Source organism: Epinephelus lanceolatus, chromosome 1 (genome assembly GCF_041903045.1).
Source record: "Epinephelus lanceolatus isolate andai-2023 chromosome 1, ASM4190304v1, whole genome shotgun sequence".
Classification (NCBI taxonomy): Eukaryota; Metazoa; Chordata; class Actinopteri; order Perciformes; family Serranidae; genus Epinephelus; species Epinephelus lanceolatus.
This window is the reverse complement of record NC_135734.1, coordinates 50,537,800-50,559,300: the sequence shown is the minus strand read 5'-3', so window position 1 is coordinate 50,559,300 and position 21,501 is coordinate 50,537,800. Positions and strand designations below refer to the sequence as shown.

The 21,501-nt window shown below is 43.1% G+C and overlaps 2 protein-coding genes across 2 annotated transcripts; both read right to left on the bottom strand.

The window, feature by feature from the left end:
• Positions 1-3,028: 3,028 nt before the first annotated feature.
• On the bottom strand, positions 3,029-5,173 carry LOC117257273 (zinc-binding protein A33-like). Its single transcript, XM_033627345.2, has 2 exons — positions 5,036-5,173; positions 3,029-4,926 (listed from the first exon to the last, which is right to left on the bottom strand). Exon 2 carries the CDS (start codon positions 4,907-4,909, stop codon positions 3,524-3,526), a length of 1,386 nt encoding a protein of 461 aa, XP_033483236.2. The 5' UTR covers positions 4,910-4,926; positions 5,036-5,173; the 3' UTR covers positions 3,029-3,523.
• Positions 5,174-7,087: 1,914 nt separating this feature from the next.
• On the bottom strand, positions 7,088-12,286 carry LOC117256633 (nuclear factor 7, brain-like). The gene is made up of 2 exons (XM_033626165.2): positions 12,160-12,286; positions 7,088-12,050 (listed from the first exon to the last, which is right to left on the bottom strand). The coding sequence occupies exon 2, from the start codon at positions 12,031-12,033 to the stop codon at positions 10,645-10,647; it is 1,389 nt and encodes a 462-aa protein (XP_033482056.2). The 5' UTR covers positions 12,034-12,050; positions 12,160-12,286; the 3' UTR covers positions 7,088-10,644.
• Positions 12,287-21,501: the final 9,215 nt, after the last annotated feature.

Below are 21,501 nucleotides of genomic sequence, written 5' to 3'. Positions count from 1 at the left end.
TGGCAGTTTGTATTTTTGTTTAGTTTATGATTTATATTGCCTGCCAATGGCCTGTTTTGTTTAGGATATTTCTGTTTATTGAATTGTGTTGGTGTGACCCCACTAATTTCCCCTTTGTTTCCTTTTTAGTTGCTGAGGTCCGGTGGTGGTGGTGGTGACCTGGTGGCGGGGTTCCCCCCCCTTTTTGTGTGCTGTGCTCCCCTGGGTTCTGGGTCTCCCCACTGTGTGCGTGTGTGACTGTCACAAGTGTCTGGGTGCTTATATTTTTGGTTGGGGTTTCTCCACACCATCAATAGCCTCTTCACCCCGGTAAGCCTCAGCCCTAGTTTAGTCCCCCATTTATTTGCCCCTGTGTAACTGGTGTTTTATTGTTTTAAATTGTCCTTTTGTAATAAAGCATATGCCTTTTTTTAGAAACAAGGAATCGTGTCATATCTGCCTTGAGTAAAACGAACTTGCGTGTCTTAAGGTGCACTTGGTGTAAAAGTAATTCCTGGGGCGAAATTCCCCAGGTGGCGTTGTTGGCAACAATATAGTTGAAGTGTACAATTTAACCAGATTGACTGAAGACCCTCTCATACTGCACCATCCCCCCCCGTATCGCCACAAAACAATCACAACTTTAACTCAGTGAACATCATTAAATCACAACTGATGAAGTTAAACAGTCTTGTTTTACTTTTACAACTGTAATAATGCTATGCCCAGTTACGTTACCAATCCTTGAATGGATGGAGGAGCTGCTTTGTGGTGTGCTGCTTTTGTTAGCTGGCAGCTGAAGGCTGGAAAGAGCTTTGATTCCAGAAGCAGTCTATGCTGTGTCCTTGTTTCAAAGGCGCAGATCCGAGGAGGCAGGTTGCTCAGGATCCTTGCAGAGTTAGAAAACTGCTGCTAACTCAGCTTAGTTCTCCTTGTTGGAAAGTTAGTTGCAAACCTTGTGTCTGGCACACTAACTTATCTGGTCATCAGGTTGTGTGTCTGCTGGGAGCAGGCCACATTGAGAACAAAACTGCAGCTCCTGCTGTGGGCATGTAAAGCTGAGAGAAGGGGGAAGGGTGGAGCAGGCCATCCTGTGTGATGCCTTACCTCTTCAACGGTTTAGGAGCAGGAGCGTGCTTCAGAATTTCAGGAGAAAAGAGCGATGGAGAGTGGAAACTTCTCCTTAAGTTAGCTTGGTGACATCACAAAGTCACATGTCACTGTGACAGTAGTGCCCAATCAAGTTTGAAGACTGGTCTCTCAATTAGGTGTGACAGTGAGGCATCCTGCAGAGGTGATCACAAATGGCTGTCCTTTGTTTGATGTACGAAGAACATGCAGCCTCGACCACCATTTCAGATGGTAAGACCCAGAGGAAAGGTCTTCACATGTCCAGTTTAGATCTTAACAAATGACTAATCATCTGTGGTCCAGTGAATCCCAACACAACACAGAAGTTGTGATGTATAAAACCAAACGAGATGGGAGAAACTTTGACACATGCTTACGAACATTTTGGAAATAGGAAATTAGCAAATAATCCATGTTAAATGACAGAAATTCAGAATTTGAGTTTAGATTAGGGATGGGCAAACGACCAAAATTCATTATTTGATCATCAAAAAAATTAACGATCAATTATCGATTAATTGATAAGCGAGTATTTCAAATGAGAGAAAACAAAAGAGTGCAATGCAGATTGTCGCCGCAAGAGAGCGCAGCTGCCCCAGTTTTGAGCTTCAATCCCCCAGGCCAAAGAGGCAGAATGGCGTGCATGTGCAGTTCACCCCTGGGTGTTTACAACCGTTGCCAGCCAGGGGTTACAGGCTTCAGTTTTCAACGAAACCTCCATCTTTCAATGGCATAGTGTTTTCAGAGGCCTCAAGGGAAGCCGCCGAGGCTTTAGAGAGCGATGAGAGCCTCCGACTGTTTCTGATTTTTTGCCTGGCATAGGTCCGGCAGGGGGTCTCGTAGGCACGGCGGCTCGCCGGGCCTGTGGCATTTAGAGGAAACACTGCGACTATCGAGCAAACTTATTTGTGATCGATCAAAATCCTGAATAATCAATCATCGATAATCAAAAACTGATGCCCATCCCTAGTTTAGATATGCAAAGAATGACTTTCACTGGGTCTTAGACCCTATAAACAAGCAAAACACATCCTCCAAATATCTCTTCCATTAGAATATATTCTCCCTCAAGCCATGATTAGAGTAAATTAATTTCTCTTCAAACAATCCCATAAACAAATTACAGAATAAGGGGGACAATAAACTACCCATCGGTACTCTACGTTTTTGAATATAAAAAGTATATATGGTAAATCCAGTGGTTGTGTTTTAAAATCAACTTTTGTACCACAAAACATTTCATCTTTTCACCACCCCCTGCAGTGTTTTCAGTGGCATTCCTAAAATACATCAAAGCAAATCACCAACACTCACATTACATAAGGTCTGAACCCAAACTGAGACATCCACCTTAAAACTAAAACATCCACTTTAAATAAAACGGCTCCTCCTCTGACTAAATGACAAACAGCAGAATACAGTTAATGGAAGCCAAATGAAAACTCATCATCTTCATTACATCAAACAGATAACTGTACAAACATTTTGGATAATGTTACCCTTTGATGCATGTTATTAAACATTGATTTTAATGTTTGTTAGGCTCATATTTTGGTGTAGAATCTAGAATAAAGTTTGTTGGATCTAAACAATGATTGTCCAGATTCGTGCAGAAACATGCAGTGATTGATAAATTTGAATTTAAATCCCATCAGCTTCCAAACAGTGGTTTCTGGTCTTCATTGCTCCAGACACACAAAACATAATTAAAAAAAATGAGCAATTTAAAATGAAACTATATTGATAAAAAAGAAATGGCTAAACAAATTAAAATATATCAAAAATTGAAATAATTTCACATATTACCACACCAATAGGTTGAGCAAGAAACAAAAAAAAAACAATTTAGAGATTTAACAAAACAAGACAGGAGCTACAGCAAATCACGTCATCATAATAAATGACAACAGCCACTACATATTCTACCACATTTCACTTTAATGCACCGTTTTTAGTTCATCATGTTCAAAAATGTTAATGTCTTTCCAACGTATGAATGACCACAAGGACAAGTAATCAAGTAAATACAGATTTAGTGGGGATGTTTCAAACTATTACAATGGTATGAATAATTACGTTGAACGCAGCAACCACAGCGGCAGATGCCGTGAGAGATGGGTGCTAAAATAGGTCAAGCTGGTACTCATTGAGGAGAAGGCAAATATGAGTAAACTAGATGGTCTCTCAGGTTTTTACCTCGTTCTTTGGATACACCGCTGAGAATTACAATTTAAAGTTGACTATGGAAACAGGCAAAACAACAAACATCAAATAAAGACAGTCACTGAAGCAAAATTAAGTATATCTTTGGAATAATCAGTCATCAGGAGGACAGGTGCAGCTTAACAGGTTAAATTCACTGACTTTTCTCTTAAAGAAATAAACATCATAAATATAATCATCCTCTTTATCTCTAACTGCTCTGTTCCACTGTCACACACACCTTCAGTGGTAATATCTTCAGTTTATCCCAAGTCCTAAAGTATGGAAACATCCTCTCAGTGAAAGTGTGTGTGAAAGTGTGTATGTGTGTGTTAGTATCAGGATCAGAGAACGACAGCTTTCCTCTGTTCCAGTCCAGATTCATTCTGATCCTCTGGAGCTTCTTCTGCACTTTGAGTACAGTTTGTGGATCTGGAATTGCCCGTGCGAGGTATCTACCTTTATGGAACCCTATTCCCCATAATCCAGACTCTATATGTCCCCTCCTCCGGACAGATTCTGCTAACATACCAAGAAACCAGCCTGGACTGTCTCCAACCTCGACATCCCAGCTGTGAGTCCCGGAGTTAAAACCCTCAGAGCCCAGGACACAGTAGTATTTATCAAACCTCTCTGGATTATCAGGAAGCTGCTGTCTCTGTCCTAGTTTCACACTGGTCAGATCTTCAGACAGGATGAGATACGTACCAGCAGTGTTTGGGTCCAGAATCAGAGGAGTGTAGGAGACCATGTCCTTCATCTTGTTCCAGATGTTGAAGGTCAGGTTGCCCAGGTGTTTGGCCTCGTCTATCAGAGCTCCTGAGAGCAGCTGTGGATCATCCAGCAGGGGGCGCTGCTGGACTCTGTCCACTGCAGCCTTGTAGTTGAGCAGGAATGAGACGTCTTCAGCTCTCAGCTCGTCCTCTGTGGCTCTGACTGTGTCTGAAAGAGCTGCTATCTCTCTGCTCAGAGCCTCCATCTTCTCCTTCATCATCTGACTCTTCTGCTCCTCTTCCTCCCTCAGTGCAGCCATCCTGGCCTCCTCTTCCTCTTCTAGAAACTGGTGAAGCTTCTTAAACTGCTCCTTAATCTGCCTCTCTGTGCGTCGGGCCTGGACCTTCATGTGTTGTGCTGTTTGTTCACACTCCACTTTAACTTGTTCACAAACCTTTAACTTCTCCTTTAAGGGCTCCAGAGTTTCCTCAACTTCCTTCTTGTGTTGTCGTGCAGCTTCATCGACGGGTCTGAATCTGTGGTTGGTGTGTTTTTCTGAATCTCTGCAGACGACACACACTGGCTGCTGATGGTCCAGACAGAAGAGTTTGAGTTTCTCAGAGTGCAGACTGCAGAGAGCCTCTGAAGCTCTCTGATCTCTCTCCAATAAGGCCTCACACAGGTTCTTTAACGCCAAGTTACACGGTGGTTTTGCAGTTGAAGATACTGTCTTACAAACTGGACACTCACGTGTTGGTTTCTGTCTCCACCAGTTCTGCAGACAGTCTTTACAGAAGCTGTGGCTACATGACAGAATAACAGGATGTCTAAAGACGTCCTGACAGACCGGACAGCAGAGATCCTCCTCTGATCTGGAAGCCATTTAATCTCTGAGTGAAGCTGAAAACACAGCAGACAGAAAGTACAGTCAGTCATGGCTCCCCTCCCTCCTCTACTAACTTGACTGAAATGTACTTTGACTTTGAGTGGTGTTTTTAGTCAAACTCACCTTCAGTGTGTGGAGTGTCAGCAGGTTGAAGCAGCAGTGTTGGAGTTTTAGCTGAACTCACTCAGAGGAAGTTGTTAGTTTGGTCTGAAGGTGAATCTGATTGTCTCTTCTTCAGTCTGTGTGTCTCTCTGCAGTGAGGAAGAATATCAAAGTGTTTCCTGGTTTGTTGCGGGTGAGTCTTGTGAGGGTGGAGTTTTGTCACACCTCTTCTGCTGAATGCTGTGGTACAACATGTAAAACAGGTGTGTCTTATTCCACAGTATTGAATCATTGCTGATATGCAGACTGATAGTGTTCAGCAGGCGGATGCAACCTACTTTGTGTTCAAAAGTAGTTTAAGTGTAGTTTGAAGGAAATGGGGGAGTTAAAATACAATTAAGTAAAATCCTGAATATTGTGTGATATTCTGGGCAGGTCTGGAACGAATGGATTTAGGATATTGATGGTGATATTAACTGGGGTGCACTTGTAGCTACACTGCAGGCCGACAGCAGCAATGACAAATGTAACAAAACATGGCAGGAATATTCCCATTCAGTTTTTTTTTTTAAAACCATAAACTATAAAATGAACACCTTATCACACTGTATAGACGAGGTAGATATTTCCTGGCTGGACTGAAGCAACGCGGGGGCCATTTCTGTAATCCCAAATATCTGTCACTGAGTGAGTGGTAAAGTTTCACCATTGGCTGTTGCTCTTTCAGAATGAATGGGTGCAACAATCGACTTGTTTGAGATGAGCCAGACCTGCATAATTTCACTCCACATCTTGCTGAGTGAACTGCAGGACGGTTAGGGATTTGTCCAACTTGCTCTCATAGAGCCCAGTCTCACTCCCAGGTCGTCAAATACCGACGATTTGTGCAAGGCACCCTTCAGTGTGTGTGTGAGACGCACCAGATTTTCACCTAACTCCTATGTAAAACCCATCTGCAGCAATATTAAACATGAACATACCCATTTTAAGCCAAAACATTATCTTTTCTCCTTAACCTAACCAAGTAGTTCTGTTGCTTAAACCCAATTGTGATGGTTTCACAATTTTAACCACGCGTTACAACATGATTGACCAAAATGACAGCCTCACCTCACCAGCCTGAGCTCATTCCAAGGTCGTCAAATACTGCCACTTTGTCAGGGATTTTGGCGTGCAACACCAACACCAAAAGCCATCTTGTATGGTCGTGGGATTTACTGCTGGGTGGAGTCAGTTTGTAAGGTGGCCCGACAGAACCTTTCGCAGTGTAATATACACCATCAGTCGGCCGGACAGCACCTGTTATGGTAGTATGATATGCAGACCAGCAGTGTCAGTTTATAACGAGGCTGGATGGTTGCATGATACGCTGCTGAACGGCATCAGTTTGAAATGCTGCCGTAAACAACCTAATAGAAGGAGCTGGAAAGTCCCGACAGGATGGGCAGGAATGGTGGTGGATGGGTCCAACAAACCCTGGACTTTCACCCGGGTGCCCAGTGTTTGCTTCCACTGTAGAGTTAAATCATGATGTTTTTTTCTCAACCTAACCATGTGCTTTTGTTGATGTCCAGTGGTCTCATTTATAAACAATTGTGTACGCAGGAAACGAGACCTGAAAGAGGTGTACACCACTTCCCAGTGTTGTGACCTGACCTACTAACAGGCCTCCAATTAAAGTATCAAAATGGCCATGGGAAATAAATAATAGTTATTATCAATAATTATTGATTATGTATTACAATGTTACTTAATTTACATTAAATCACTTTGTGGGGCACTGTTCCTGAAAAGGGAAAAATGATCGCCAGTTAATAATATCAGTCTCATGAAACACTTAACTATCAATTTGAAACTCTTAGTAACAGTTAAATTAATAACTATAACCAAAGTTACCATATTAACAGCAAGTTAAAGGATTGCGGAGTTCTTGACATAGCAGAGGTTGACTCCTCATTCACTATTGTTCAGTATTAAACAGGCAGTAGGTACAATTCCAAATGTGTTTATTCATAAAGAAAGCAAAGCAAACAAAACACACAAAGTCTAACTAGTTACTATATACAAGCATGGGTGTGTATACTGTACGTGTGTATGTGTGTGTGTGTGTGTGTGTGTCTGACAACCACAAACTTTTTTTGAAGGCCAAATCAAAGATGGCTTCAGACAGGGGGAGGTTTTGCCTGACCTTGTGGCCAGGACAAAGACAAAGGAAAAGCAGCGGGAACTTCGGGTTAGCTCTTTGGGTGTAGCTATGTTGAAAGCCAAATTGTGAGAGAGCATATGTGTATGTGACCTGTCAGCTATGGTACTCAGTGGCAGTGGAGACGAAACCGAACCCTTCAGGGTTGACACAGGAGTCAAACAGGGATATGTCATTGCTCCAACACTGTTCTCCATCTTTGTTGCCGCTATCCTCCCCCACACAGGCAAACATCTGATCCAGGGAGTCAAAAATATGTACAGAATCAACGGCCAACTCCTCAACATCAACCGATTCAGGGCTAAAGGTAAAACCCCCACCATTTCCATCATGGAGCTGCAGTATGCGGACGACAACGCCCTCGTAGCCCTCTCAGAAGAGGACCTACAGTGTACTCTGGCTGCCTTTGCAAAAGCTTACAAACAGTTTGGTCTAGCCATTAACATAAAAAAGACCCAAATCCTCCATCAACCACCACCAAACAGCAGTACGCCTGTCCTGCCCACAAACATCTCCACTGACAACACCAGACTGGAAAATGTGGACCACTTCCCATATCTTGGCAGCCTCCTATCTTCAACAACTGTCATTAATGATGAAATACACCACCGCCTCAGCTGTACCAGTGGGGCTTTCTCAAGGCTAAGAAAGAGAGCCTTTGAGAACCGCAAGCTCCAAGCAAAGACCAAAATCCTGGTCGATAAAGCAGTGGTGTTCCCCACCCTTTTGTACAGATCAGAAGCCTGGACCATAAACAGCAGGCACTTCAAAGCACTTGAGGTGTATCATGAGAGATGCCTATGAAAAATCCTTGGGATCAGCTGGGAGGACCAACGCACCAACACCAGCATCCTGGAGGAGGCTGACATTCCCACCATGACTGCCATCATTGCCCAAAACCAGCTCAGATGGACTGGTCACATTATCTGCATGCCTGACTCTCGCCTCCCAAAACAAGTCCTGTACTCCCAGCTGGTTGAAGGGAAACGTGCCCAAGGAGGCCAAAAGAAGAGGTACAAGGATAACATTAAAACCTACATAAAGAAGTGCCACATAGTCCTTAAAGCCTGGGAAGACATGGCAAAAGACAGGGCGACCAGGAGAAACCTTGTCCGTGAGGGCGCTGCACAGTATAATGATTACCTCCATTATGCTGCACAAGACAAGCGCAGAGTCAGAAAGTGGGAGAGCAACCATCAAACAGGCCCAACCCAAATCCACCACCAGTGCATTCCCCTGTCCACACTGCACAAGAATAATCGGGTCCAGAATTGGCCTCCATGCCCACCTGAGGACCCACAGGGACCAAGGAGGACAGTCATACTCAACTATGAGTGACCACAGATGATGATGTGATATGTGTTGCACAAGGTTTTGGGTTAAAACAGAGGATGTTTAGTTTCATACAAGAGTCTGTCTGTGTAACACATCAGCAAACTAACATCACTTAGCTTTGGTGAAGCCAACTAACCAATAAACTTACTGCAAACAATCACAACAATAACTCAGTGAACATCATTAAATCACAAATGACGAAGTTAAACAGTCTTGTTTTACCTTTACAACTGTAATAATGCTATGTCCAGTTGTTACGTTACCAATCCTTGAACAGATGGAGGAGCTGCTTTGTGGTGTGCTGCTTTTGTTAGCTGGCAGTTGAAGGCTGGAAAGAGCTTTGATTCCAGAAGCAGTCTATGTTGTGTCCTTGTTTCAAAGGCGCAGATCCGAGGAGGCAGGTTGCTCAGGATCCTTGCAGAGTTAGAAATCTGCTGCTAACTCAGCCTAGTTCTCCTTGTTGGAAAGTTAGTTGCAAACCTTGTGTCTGGCACACTAACTTATCTGGTCATCAGGTTGTGTGTCTGCTGGGAGCAGGCCACATTTAGAGCAAAACTGTGGCTCCTGCTGTGGGCATGTAAAGCTGAGAGAAGGGGAAAGGGTGGAGCAGGCCATCCTGTGTGATGCCTTACCTCTTCAACAGTTTTGGAGCAGGAGCGTGCTTCAGAATTTCAGGAGAAAAGAGCGATGGAGAGTGGAAACTTCTCCTTAAGTTAGCTTGGTGACATCACAAAGTCACATGTCACTGTCACAGTAGTGCCCAATCAAGTTTGAAGACTGGTCTCTCAATTAGGTGTAACAGTGAGGCATCCTGCAGAGGTGATCACAAATGGCTGTCCTTTGTTTGAAGTACAAAGAACATGCAGCCTCGGCCACCATTTTAGATGGTAAGACCGAGAGGAAAGGTCTTCACATGTCCAGTTTAGATCTTAACAAACGACTAATCATCTGTGGTCCAGTGAATCCCAACACAACACAGCAGATGTGATGTATAAAACCAGACTAGATGGGAGAAACTTTGACACATGCTTATGAACATTTTGGGAGATGGGAAATTAGCAAATAATCCATGTTAAATGACAGAAATTCAGAACATGAGCTTAGATATGCAAAGAATAACTTTCACTGGGTCTTAGACGCTATAAACAAGCAAAACACATCATCCAAATATCTCTTCCATTAGAATATACTGTATTCTCCCTCAAGCCATGATTAGAGTAAATTAACTTCTCTTCAAACAATGCCATAAACAAATTATAGAATGAGGGGGACAATAAACTACCCATCAGTATTCTACGTTTTTGAACTTTTGTGCCACAAAACATTTCATCTTTTCACCACCCGCTGCTGCGTTTTCAGTGGCATTCCTAAAATACATCAAAGCAAATCACCAACACTCACATTACATAAGGTCTGAACCCAAACTGAGACATCCACCTTAAAACTAAAACGTCCACTTTAAATAAAATGGCTCCTCCTCTGACTAAATGACAAACAGCAGAATACAGTTAATGGAATCTAAATGAAAACTCATCATCTTCATTACATCAAACAGATAACTGTACAAACATTTCAGATGTTTAAACATATGACAGATGATTTTAACCTTTGATACATGTAATCAAACATAGATTTTAATGTTTGGAAAGTTTCTAAAGTAGAATTTAAAATAAAGTTTGTTGGATCTAAACAATGATTGTTCAGATTTGTGCACAAACATGCAGTTACTGATAAATTTGAATTTGAACCCCATCAGCTTCCAAACAGTGGTTTCTGGTTTTCATTTCTCCACACACACACAAAACATAATTATAAAAAATGAACAATTTAAAATGAAACAATATTGATAAAAAAAGAAAAGGTGAAAAAAAAAACATAAACATCAAAAATTAAAATAATTTTACATATAAAAAATTCGACAATAGAAACAAGCAAAACAAAAAAAATCAAATAAAAACAGTAACGGAAACAAAAAAAAGTATATCTTTGGAATAATCAGTCATCAGGAGGACAGGTGCAGCATAACAGGTTAAATTCAGTGACTTTTCTCTTGAAGAAATAAACATCATAAATATAATCATCCTCTTTATCTCTAACTGCTCTGTTCCGCTGTCACACAGACCTTCAGCGGTAATATCTTTAGTTGATAAACACTGTAAACGAATGGAAACACCCTCTCAGTGAAAGTGTGTGTGAAAGTGTGTATGTGTGTGTTAGTATCAGGATCAGAGAACGACAGCTTTCCTCTGTTCCAGTCCAGATTCACTCTGATCCTCTGGAGCTTCTTCTGCACTCTGAGATCAGTGAGTGGACCTGGTAGTGACAGTGTTGAGTATTTACCTTCATGGAACCCTATTACCCATAATCCAGACTTTATGACTCCCTTCCTCTGGACAGACTCTGCTAACACACCCAGTAACCAGCCTGTACTGTCTCCAACCTCGACATCCCAGCTGTGAGTCCCTGAGTTAAAGCCCTCAGAGCCCAGGACACAGTAGTATTTATCGAACCTCTCTGGATTATCAGGAAGCTGCTGTCTCTGTCCTCGTCTCACACTGGTCAGATCTACAGACAGGATGAGGTCTGGATAAGCAGTGTTTGGGTCCAGAATCAGAGGAGTGTAGGAGACCATGTCCTTCATCTTGTTCCAGATGTTGAAGGTCAGGTTGCCCAGGTGTTTGGCCTCGTCTATCAGAGCTCCTGAGAGCAGCTGTGGATCATCCAGCAGGGGGCGCTGCTGGACTCTGTCCACTGCAGCCTTGTAGTTGAGCAGGAATGAGACGTCTTCAGCTCTCAGCTCGTCCTCTGTGGCTCTGACTGTGTCTGAAAGAGCTGCTATCTCCCTGCTCAGAGCCTCCATCTTCTCCTTCATCATCTGACTCTTCTGCTCCTCTTCCTCCCTCAGTGCAGCCATCCTGGCCTCCTCTTCCTCTTCTAGAAACTGGTGAAGCTTCTTAAACTGCTCCTTAATCTGCCTCTCTGTGCGTCGGGCCTGGACCTTCATGTGTTGTGCTGTTTGTTCACACTTCACTTTAACTTGTTCACAAACCTTTAACTTCTCCTTTAAGGGCTCCAGAGTTTCCTCAACTTCCTTCTTGTGTTGTCGTGCAGCTTCATCGATGGGTCTGAATCTGTGGTTGGTGTGTTTTTCTGAATCTCTGCAGACGAGACAAATCGGCTGCTGATGGTCCAGACAGAAGAGTTTGAGTTTCTCAGAGTGCAGACTGCAGAGAGCCTCTGAAGCTCTCTGATCTCTCTCCAATAAGAAGGCCTCACACAGGTTCTTTAACACCAGGTTACACGGTGGTTTATCAGTTGAAGATACTGTCTTACAAACTGGACACTCACGTGTTGGTTTCTGTCTCCACCAGTTCTGCAGACAGTCTTTACAGAAGCTGTGGCCACATGACAGAACAACAGGATGTCTAAAGACGTCCTGACAGACCGGACAGCAGAGATCCTCCTCTGATCTGGAAGCCATTTAATCTCTGAGTGAAGCTGAAAACACAGCAGACAGAAAGTACAGTCAGTCATGGCTCCCCTCCCTCCTCTACTAACTTGACTGAAATGTACTTTGACTTTGAGTGGTGTTTTTAGTCAAACTCACCTTCAGTGTGTGGAGTGTCAGCAGGTTGAAGCAGCAGTGTTGGAGTTTTAGCTGAACTCACTCAGAGGAAGTTGTTAGTTTGGTCTGAAGGTGAATCTGATCGTCTCTTCTTCAGTCTGTGTGTCTCTCTGCAGTGAGGGAGAATAACAAAGTGTTTCCTGGTTTGTTGCGGGTGAGTCCGGTGAGGGTGGAGCTTTGTCAGACCTCTTCTGCTAAATGCTGTGGTACAACATGTAAAACAGGGGTTTCTTATTCCACAGTATTGAATCATTGCTGATATGCAGACTGATAGTGTTCAGCAGGCGGATGCAACCTACTTTTGTGTTCAAAAGTAATTTAAGTGTAGTTTGAAGGAAGTGGAGGAGTTAAAATACAATTAAGTAAAATCCTGAATATTGTGTGATATTCTGGGCAGGTCTGGAACGAAGGGATTTAGGAAGCATGTGATATTAACTGGGGTGCACTTGTAGCTACACCGCAGGCCGACAGCAGCAATGACAAATGTAACAAAACATGGCAGGAATATTCCCATTCAGTTTTTTTAAAACCATGAACTACAAAATGAACACCTTATCACACTGTATAGACGAGGTAGATATTTCCTGGCTAGACTGAAGCAACATGGGGGCCATTTCTATAATCCCAAATATCTGTCACTGAGTGAGTGGTAAAGTTTCACCTTTGGCTGTTGCTCTTTCAGAATGAATGGGTGCAACAGTCGGCTTGTTTGAGATGAGCCAGACTGACACAGACCTGCATAATTTCACTCCACATCTTGCTGCGTTAGTCAGTAGACAGTTAGGGATTTGTCCAACTTGCTCTCATAGAGCCCAGTCTCACTCCCAGGTCATCAAATACCAACAATTTGTGACGCAGAAGCCAAGGCACCCTTCAGCGTCTGTATACGCCATCAGTCGGCCAGACAGCACCTGTTATGGTGGTATGATACACAGATGAGCAGTGTCAATTTATAATGAGGATGGATGGTGAGATGGTAACATAACTGTAGATATTGTTGAATATTTTCTGGTGCACACCATTTTTGGCTTTTGAATGTACGTTCATTTTTAGTAAGGATCCTACGCATTGCTTTATAAATGAAACCCTTTGTGTGGGTTGCGCCGACTGGGACGTCAACTGCTGATGGAGGTGGATATCAAGTGCGTAGCACCCCCTTAGTGTCGATATGAAAGACAAAGGATGTCATGCTTTTATTTTGAAAGAGACTGTATGCAAACTGTACATTTCCTGTGAAAACAGAAGTGTATTTTGAAAACAGACAATGCATGTAACAGGCTGAAGTTGGCACGGCGTCCCAGAATGTCAACAACCAACACACCCAGCCTGCTCTGTGGTTGCTGGTCTTCATGGCTCCACACACACGACTCTGAATCAGTATGGACAGTATCAATCAAGAAAAAAGTTACATGAACCAAATATAAAGATCAGAAATTCTGTCAAATATTTTTATATTTTTATATATAAAAACCTTCACAAAATCCTGATAAACTTGTGCCAGACCTCGGGGAGGGCAGGCGCTGACCGCTGAGTTTCTGATTGCCGTGCTGCGGGCCAGCCCAAGAAAACCACATGGAGCCTCCGCTTTGTGGGCCCGTCACTCACTACGCATCGGGGTCGGTGCATTGTGTGCAGGGTGGCAGGCAGGGGCAGGGACCGAGGCGTTCTGACCCCTGGCTTCGCAGACTGGCTCTGAACCTCTCTGGTGGGGAAGGAACCGGAGCTGGTGCGGGAGGTGGAACGGTACCAACTATACAGACTTGGACTCACCTCTACGCACAGCAGTGGTTGTGGAACCAAACTCCTGGAGAGGGGCTGGAGTTGCCCAGGGTGAGAGGCACCGGGCAGGTGTGGGAATACTCTCGAGTCCCCGGCTGAGCGCCACTACAAACTGACGGGCTGAGAGAAGAACAACAGTATACTGTGTTAATGCAGCAGAGATGTATTACGCTGGTGGTGTATTTTACAATTAAAGCAAACACAAAGCTGTTAGTGAGCCTCGTCTGTGCTGCAGCTACTTGGCCAGTCACAGTTACTCACATCCTGTAGCTGTTTAGTTGAATTGACTGGATCAGGTTGATTTTATGTGTGATCCATGACAGCCTCATATTATCCAATCACTTCTGTTCATCCATCATGCCCTCATATGGAGCTGAGCGGTGAAAGACACAGATCGAGAGAACAGGAAGGAAAGTTGAGAGAGACAGAGAGGGAAAGAGAAACAGAAACAGTGTACCAGAACACCAGCTCTTGTTACAAACCACCAGAGACCCTCCTCGACTGCCAAAATCTCCAAATTTGAACCCAAGCTTTCTGGCTGCTAATTATTCCTCGAGCATGGTCTAAACTAAATTTATGACACTAAGCTGGCGCTCCTTGTGGCATCATAAATTAAACTGGCAAAGTGTTTTAGAATCAAACTAAGGCCCCCTGTCCTCCAGCAAAAGGAAGAAAAATTAAAAAGTGGTGAATGTAAACGTGGATATTCACAGAGCCAACTCTGTGACCCGCCTCTCCTTTTCTAAACAGCTGCCTTGTTAATTTTATTTTATTTTTTTGTATTTCTGTGTTCTGTGTTGTTGTTGTTTTTCCTGAGGCTGAGCAGAATAAACCGACAACAAAACCGGTTGTAATTTAATGAGTCATTGCTGTGTTTACAGTGACTGTTTAAGCACCAAACTTTGGTGTTTTTTATGGACCTGTGGCTGATTTTCCATCAGGCATAATGTCACAAAAATGTGGTTGTATTTTACAAAGACATCGCTGCGTTTCCATCAGGGACTGTTTCCCCAAAACCAGGTATTTTAAACCAAGCGGCAACCTCGGGGCTGAAAAATGACGCCAACACTGTTTTGCCATAAAAATTGCAGTTCCTCTAATGGCCACTTGAGGCTGGCTCCAAGATCAAGTTAATCCCCATAGACCCCCATGTTAAAATGCCCAACTGTGTAACATGTTTACAGGCTGCTACAAAAAACAGTTTGGGCTACAGCTGATTTAGCTAATTTCCATGTTTATTACGTCACTCACCCGTTTCTATTTTGATAAGGCTTAAAGTTACATAAAGGTAAGGGGAGGTGGAGGGAGTTTACTTTCTTACTCTCTGTTACCTATTTATGCCTCCCGTTAAACAAAATACTGGAATCAGCTTATAAAATATCTGTGATGTTTAAGGTTTTAATGGACCTATGGCTAAGCCACGCCCCCTCCACTCACTTGGACAAACTATCAACATTCAGTGAGCAGCACTATGGCAGGTGTCACAGTACACGGCATTTCACAAGAGGCAGTTGTTGATTTTTGGGGACATAACGATCAGATGTCATTGAGAAGTAACCAAAAGAGCCTAAACTACGCATTGGAGGGATATATTCATCATTTTATTGTTGAGAAGGTCGATGAAAAGCTTAAATTACAAGCCAAAATTTACAGGTCACAGTGTACGCTTGTGAACCGCATCTGGTTGCCGTCACCATCAAAGACAACAAGTTAAAGTGCCACTGAAGTTAAGGTTTTTGGCTCAGAATATGAGAAAAGGATAACGGCCTTTTTACCATCTTTACCAAGAGTGTCTCTCCGTTAGTTTGGTGCTACAGTATTTACACTGAATCATTCAGCATAACGTTTGCCAACCTTTGTTATCTCTGCCATTACAGATAAGTTAATGAAGCTAAGCTCCAGAAGTTAACGTTAGCTTAACTAGAGCCCTTTGGACAACAGCTAACAATGATGTACGATCACCAAAGTACAAAACTAGAACAAAATAGGCTAATGAACTCCCAGCAAACAAGGTGACATGATGAACAACGCAGCTAGGAGCTAACGTTAGACTAACTTTAGCTAACGTTAGCTAGAGATGTTAAAGATAACTTTATATTTCTTTCCAGCAAAGTGACAATATGTTGCCTCAAACACAATGTTGACTTACCTTAGAACAGATGTAGACATCATTGTTAATCTTATTCACGTTGAGTTGATGTTGTGGTCTAACGTTACCACACAACTTTATCCAAAGGAGACACTTTTCTCGGTTGAGATGTGGTTTAAAGTGTAAAAATACACCTGGTCGCCCAGCCTCTCAGGATACCTTGTGTCAGAGTTGCATGTACCCCATGCACACCGTTTGACCATTTTTAAACTTCAAATCTCCGAAAAAGCTCATAAAACCGAACAAACTGACTTTCTGTAATGCATTTCAATGGACGTCCAGGCAGAGAATGTCCCAGTGTATGGGGATGGCTATACGCACTGTGATTGGCTCATCGCGTCTGAGGGTGGGGCTTAGCCATAGGTCAAATGTAGAATATAAAGTCCCCCCAGGTTGCTAAATTCCTTACAATAAAATATAATAAAATAAGACAAAATTGAATAAAATAAAATAAAATAAAGAGGATGTGAGCTCAGCCCCAAAAGCAATGAATTATCACTACTTTTACTTTAGACACATGTTTCTAATTAATATGTACTTTTACTGCAGTGTCCTTTCAGTGCAGGACAGGGGCGTAACACCAATATTCTGGGCCCCTTTCGATGAACAGTCACTGAGGGCCCCAGCCCTTCCTCTCTTGATCTATGTCTCTCTTAATCACCTTTAGGCTTTAGCTGCGTTTAGAAATTAATCCTAGTGAAGAGCATCATAGTCTGGGGGAAAATGGGACTGATGTGTCAGAGCCCCATTGGGAGCGGGGCCCTCAAAAAGCCTGGAATGAAATGTTTGGTTTAATTTGCAAATTTTTATTTCTAATTAATTAGTACCATAACTTAATTAAAATTGTCTGAATACATTTGAATCAGGAGAGACAGAAGAATGAAGTAGAGATAATGTTTAATACAGAATATGAGCGTACAGATTAACAGATTATTTATGCTGATAAGATTCAACAAAAGTTTTTGGCGCTCAGACACCAGATGGGGATTTTTGTGGTGGAGGAGCATCTGAGCAGCAGCAAGATAAATCCCTCCATGGAGTCCAGACACTGGTGGTGGTGGTCATAGTGGCTGATGACTGATGAAGCGAATGAGGCTGAATCCAAGGATACTGGGTGGTGATGGGGAGATGGAGGGCATGCACTGATGCAGCATGGAAGAACTATGGCAGAGAAAGGACCATATTTAAAGGGCCAGTGTGTAATATTTGGCATGGTTTATTGTCAATCTGAATCTGAATCTGAATATTCTACCCATTAATATGTTTATACAAGTGTGTAATCGCTATAAAATAAAATTCGTTTGGTTTTCGTAGCCTTATAATTATGCTTTTATATATACAGTACAGGCCAAAAGTTTGGACACACCTTCTCATTCAATGCGTTTTCTTTATTTTCATGACTATTTACATTGTAGATTCTCACTGAAGGCATCAAAACTATGAGTGAACACATGTGGAGTTATGTACTTAACAAAAAAAGGTGAAATAACTGAAAACATGTTTTATATTCTAGTTTCTTCAAAATAGCCACCCTTTGCTCTGATTACTGCTTTGCACACTCTTGGCATTCTCTCCATGAGCTTCAAGAGGTAGTCACCTGAAATGGTTTTCCAACAGTCTTGAAGGAGTTCCCAGAGGTGTTTAGCACTTGTTGGCCCCTTTGCCTTCACTCTGTGGTCCAGCTCACCCCAAACCATCTCGATTGGGTTCAGGTCCGGTGACTGTGGAGGCCAGGTCATCTGCCGCAGCACTCCATCACTCTCCTTCTTGGTCAAATAGCCCTTACACAGCCTGGAAGTGTGTTTGGGGTCATTGTCCTGTTGAAAAATAAATGATCGTCCAACTAAACGCAAACCAGATGGGATGGCATGTCGCTGCAGGATGCTGTGGTAGCCATGCTGGTTCAGTGTGCCTTCAATTTTGAATAAATTCCCAACAGTGTCACCAGCAAAACACCCCCACACCATCACACCTCCTCCTCCATGCTTCACAGTGGGAACCAGGCATGTGGAATCCATCCGTTCACCTTTTCTGCGTCTCACAAAGACACGGCGGTTGGAACCAAAGATCTCAAATTTGGACTCATCAGACCAAAGCACAGATTTCCACTGGTCTAATGTCCATTCCTTGTGTTTCTTGGCCCAAACAAATCTCTTCTGCTTGTTGCCTCTCCTTAGCAGTGGTTTCCTAGCAGCTATTTGACCATGAAGGCCTGATTCGCGCAGTCTCCTCTTAACAGTTGTTCCAGAGATGGGTCTGCTGCTAGAACTCTGTGTGGCATTCATCTGGTCTCTGATCTGAGCTGCTGTTAACTTGCAATTTCTGAGGCTGGTGACTTGGATGAACTTATCCTCAGAAGCAGAGGTGACTCTTGGTCTTCCTTTCCTGGGTCGGTCCTCATGTGTGCCAGTTTTGTTATAGCGCTTGATGGTTTTTGCGACTCCACTTGGGGACACATTTAAAGTTTTTGCAATTTTCCGGACAGACTGACCTTCATTTCTTAAAGTAATGATGGCCCCTCGTTTTTCTTTAGTTAGCTGATTGGTTCTTGCCATAATATGAATTTTAACAGTTGTCCAATAGGGCTGTCGGCTGTGTATTAACCTGACTTCTGCACAACACAACTGATGGTCCCAACCCCATTGATAAAGCAAGAAATTCCACTAATTAACCCTGATAAGGCACACCTGTGAAGTGGAAACCATTTCAGGTGACTACCTCTTGAAGCTCATGGAGAGAATGCCAAGAGTGTGTAAAGCAGTAATCAGAGCAAAGGGTGGCTATTTTGAAGAAACTAGAATATAAAACATGTTTTCAGTTATTTCACCTTTTTTTGTTAAGTACATAACTCCACATGTGTTCATTCATAGTTTTGATGCCTTCAGTGAGAATCTACAATGTAAATAGTCATGAAAATAAAGAAAACGCATTGAATGAGAAGGTGTGCCCAAACTTTTGGCCTGTACTGTATATATATAGCAAGGGCCTTGCTTTAGACAGGTCGCCATCTTGCGCCGCCATGTATGTACGGCAGCCCGAGCGGACAATCCAGCCAGCCAGAGGATGCGTTTCGCGTGTATAAATGAACCAACGAAGACAGCGGAAGGAAGGAAGGAGGAGGAGGAAACAGCAGAGAGTGTTAGTAGTTCGTCGATAGAGAGTAGTGAAAATTTTTTTTAGTTATAAAGTTTGCGAATGGACCGCATTTACCACGCAACAGGAGAGAATGAACCCGAACCGTCATCTGCGAGGAAAGAAGACGCAACTTCACTCCTTGTGATGCACTCTCTGCAGCGCTTTTCCTCCTGATGATATATCTCCCCAACGATGGTAGCAGTAGCACCGAATCCCATTCTGTGCATTCAGCCTCTCTTCTCACCCGCTCAGCATCAAACACATGGAGTTCCTCATCTGTATGCTCCGGCTCAAACAGGTATGGCTCTGGGTCTGTGTCCGCTACAAGAAACTCTTCAAAATCGCGTTCAAAGTCGTCCATTGCAGCTACTACAGTCCGGAGATATTGCTAGGCTAAATAAACAGCTGAGCTCTGTTTACCTGCTACGCTGTCAGTCAGTGTGCGGGCTGGAGATTGGCGGAGCAGAGAGGGGTGGGGGGTCCCCACTTGGCATGGTAAACGAGTATGTGTGTAAAGTTATGAAGTGTGTCTGTTACGCTAGAAGAGTCAGAGTTTGGGACGGAGTCTTTTACCCCCTGGAGTGTTACCAGAGTTTCTGCTCAAATAAACAGGCCTTTTTCCCGAACGCTCCTCTGGTCTCCTGCTCGTGAGGGATTCATTACAATATCGTAACATGGCTTAGATTTCTAAATAAATATTCACCTCGTCGCTAGACAGACCTACTCTTGAAAAACTCGTGTGCAAGGCTTTTTGTCCCTACGAGGCCACCGTCATTTACCCGACGGGAGGGGTGAGCAAGTGAGCCCTGCAATCTACACACTGGCTTTTTAAAATGAGGAGCAGTAAGATGATTGGCTGACAGAGAAGGTGTATTACTGTGCTACTGGTTGACTGTGGATCAGCTGATGACTTAACTGACAGCCCTGAACACTGACAGTGAGAGACAGAGGGTGTTTCTCACAGTCAAGGAATGAAGAATGGCAAGTCAAAGATGCTGTCATTGACCCCTGCCAAAGGACTGTTGCAACATCAAGGATCCTTCAAATTCTACTGAGGACAGAGTCCTTCATTCAGAGAATGTTCAAGGATGCATGTGTGTATCGTAAGCAAGTATACCACATTTGTTTGCGCATGATTTGCTGGAAGTGAAGGCGGGGCCTCTTCAATGAAACCTGCGCCAACGGAGCTCAGCATTATTTGGATAAATATATAATTTATTTGGATTAATGTCTCCAGGAGTTTTTATCACACAAGCATAAAAATACTGACAGAAACCTCATAATTTACACTTTCCAATGTGTCCACTGCTGAATAATGAGATTCTTTAAATACTGTGATTATTAAATTAATCATTCACAGGAGTGATGGAGCGCTAAGTGCCACAAAAGTTTCATTTGGCCTACCTGTTTGTCGTTTTAAGTGCAATCCAGAAATATATTCTCCCTAAAAGTCACATGACTTCAAAAATACTGCTGACATTTGTTCACATTGAATGTCAGAATGCTGAGGGTTAATGACGTACACCTGGGAACACTCATTAGCCTGTTCCAGTGTGTGTTCAGCGAATGCTAGGAAGGACTCTTGCCTCTGTAGGAGCATGTGTGCAAGCAATGAATGGCAGGATGGGGAGGATAGTTACAGCCTAAGCATGAAAACGTATCGTCTTCCTGACTGAACTGTTGCTAGAGCTTCATCAGTTGTAAGAAAAAAAAACAAAGAAAAATCTGTGAAAGTTCTCTGAGGCCCCTCTCGCTCCTCAGTCATGTTTAGTGCGCCCCTGCACTAGGATTTGTCTCTAAATGCAGCAAGAGCTGCGCGAGCACCAACGTCATGTCTTTCCCTCAGAAAGGAAAATCAGGTTCCAAAAACAGAAAAGAAACAAAGTAAAGGAAAGAAAGCAAAATAATTTTGTTTAAAAAATAAGGGTGATTGAGGTGCAGGGGGCCCACAGAGACTGATCATGCATAGGGCCCAGAATTTGGTGCTATACCGCTGATCTTAGTGCAGGGGTGGACTGAACCATTTAGTGCCTGTAAGGGGTGTTTAAGGGGAGTGTATAATGTGTCATTGTGTTGGTGCTTTAAAGCCCTGTAACGTAATATTATGTTGTTGATCAATAACCTTGTTTGGGTCCTCTGTTTCACTCAAGCAGCATATTTTGTGTGATCACCTGCAATATACTATAGCAAGCACACAGGTAATCGCTGTAATGTTGCAGGTAGTAAAGGTGGAGCTCATTTTAATGCTTTATGTACGGATG

Bases quoted from the DNA above. Each gene is read 5' to 3' on its own strand.
- LOC117256633 (XM_033626165.2), bottom strand. From the start codon at position 12,033: ATGGCTTCCAGATCAGAGGAGGATCTCTGCTGTCCGGTCTGTCAGGAC.
- LOC117257273 (XM_033627345.2), bottom strand. From the start codon at position 4,909: ATGGCTTCCAGATCAGAGGAGGATCTCTGCTGTCCGGTCTGTCAGGAC.